The 2,013-nt window shown below is 29.0% G+C and overlaps 1 protein-coding gene across 1 annotated transcript in view; it reads right to left on the bottom strand.

The window, feature by feature from the left end:
• The window catches only part of LOC105625600 (UDP-glucuronosyltransferase-like), a 2,955-nt gene extending 1,224 nt beyond the window's left edge, over positions 1-1,731 (bottom strand). Inside the window, exons 1-2 of the mRNA XM_012206921.1 lie at positions 1,251-1,731; positions 141-511 (exon numbers count right to left, since the gene is read on the bottom strand). Coding sequence (XP_012062311.1) covers positions 141-511; positions 1,251-1,731 — 852 coding nt within the window. The remainder of the gene's footprint in view (positions 1-140; positions 512-1,250) is intronic.
• Between the last annotated feature and the right edge of the window lie 282 nt (positions 1,732-2,013).

The raw sequence follows: 2,013 nt of genomic DNA on the forward strand, positions 1-2,013 counted from the left end.
TGTATATATATATATATATATATATATATATATATATATATATACATATTTTTAAATGTTTATTGCAAATAAGCGCGAGAATTAGTAATAAGAAATAGAATTTTTATACTAATCGATAATTATATTACGAAGTGTCCTACTTTTGGTAACGATGGCGGTGCCTTTGTGATGTGCAGCCCGCTGAAGTGAACAATATTAGGTATTTCGGGTCTCGCGTATGCAAGTAACGGTTCTTGATTGATCAAGACGAGACTCATATTCTTCGCAACATCAGTGATATATGGTATATTATTACCGAAATACTTTTCGGCAATCTTTTGCTGTTTGTTTGCGAAATTATTAAACCATGAATGAATACTCCACCAAGTATTGATGAAATTTATCAATCGCCTCCAAAATGATAAATTTAATCCTGTGAGATTTTCGAGCTCCCAATTCGAGGAATGCGATGGCAGCACAGGACTGCCAAGAGTGAAACGATGGCAGTTTTGTAAGTCCATAGACATGATTCCTATAGTTATAAAATTCGTTGAGTAACATCGTTTATAGCTGTTAGGAGAGAATGAAAATGCGAATATCTAAGGGAAAAGTTAAATGAAACCAATTATTTATGAATTATATGGAAAAGTCTTTATTTAAAAAATATATTTCATTTATTTGACTTTAAATTTCAATAATTAACATTCATATATTATTAATATATAATATATTATTAATATAAACTGTAATTTTAAACAAAATATTTTTGTTTATTTAATCCATCACGCGGAACAAATTCCGAATCGGATTTTATATTTATGTATTTAAAATTATAATTATATATATTATATTAATTATTGTAGTTTAAGTCCAATATATCTTTTAAATAAAAACTTTTATAATTAGTAAATAATTGTCAACTTTATTTCACTTTTTTTGCAATTTTCTTACACTTTCCTATATCCAAAACATCGAAAATATGTAACGATATTTTTACAGCGTGTATATTGTGTAGTCTCGTCTTGTAACACGATATTAGTAAGCATGTATCAGACTATCACAAGAAATAAGTTATTACTATTCTAATATATTGTAATAATATCGTTCGCAATTCTTTTTTTTCATAACATATGTTGAAGGAAAATTGAAACGCAGAAAATTTAAATTTTAGTATACATTTATTAAATTATATAGGTTAGTCGGCACGAACTTTCCGAACAACCCAATATAATATCATTAATTAATAATTATATAATTTTATTTAATCTTACCTATTAAAGGTGCATTAAATCTGTGCGCTAGCATGTAAATTGCAGGGGTCATAATCATCTCCGCTATTACTGCATCAAATTGCATATCAGTTCTATTCGTATAATACTTCACGAGATCTGGATGGCTAAGAGCATCCTCAGCGATATTATGACCTAATGTTAGTAACCTTGTTTTCAATCCTGCCAATTGTGTGAGATTCCAACGGGTCTGACTCATGTCAGTATCATCAATTTTTTCGTATATAAAACCGAAATCTATTTCCGTATAATTAGTTATGCCAGTATCGTTTAAGATATTAGGAGTCAATGTTACTATTTCGTGTCCTCGCTTATTCAAAGCAAGACTTATTACCCGAAATACTATCTGATGACTGTAGGATGGAGTTGGGGTAATAATCAATAGCCTTTCGCTGCATGTTAGGTTACTTGTAACCAGAATCCATAGAATGGTAATTGGGGAGATAGCAGTAATTAGTCTCATTCTGTGAGTAGAACAAGAAGACTGATAATTATATATACTTAACTTCTAACCAGTATATATCAGCATAATATTGTTCCTTACTTCAAAAGTGACACAAAATGTGATTTTTGAATTATTACTAAGAATTAATCATATAAATAAAGATTACGCTATTAATTATCAATAGTAAACTAACTTAACTTTACAATCCGTCTAGCACTTGTGTCATGTTTTTTTGTAAGAATCTTGTCTTCAAAGAGGCAATAATATCTTCTACAAGAGTGATACATTTTGAGTTATGTC

The sequence above is a fragment of the Atta cephalotes genome (assembly GCF_000143395.1).
Source record: "Atta cephalotes unplaced genomic scaffold scaffold00003, whole genome shotgun sequence".
Lineage (NCBI taxonomy): Eukaryota > Metazoa > Arthropoda > Insecta > Hymenoptera > Formicidae > Atta > Atta cephalotes.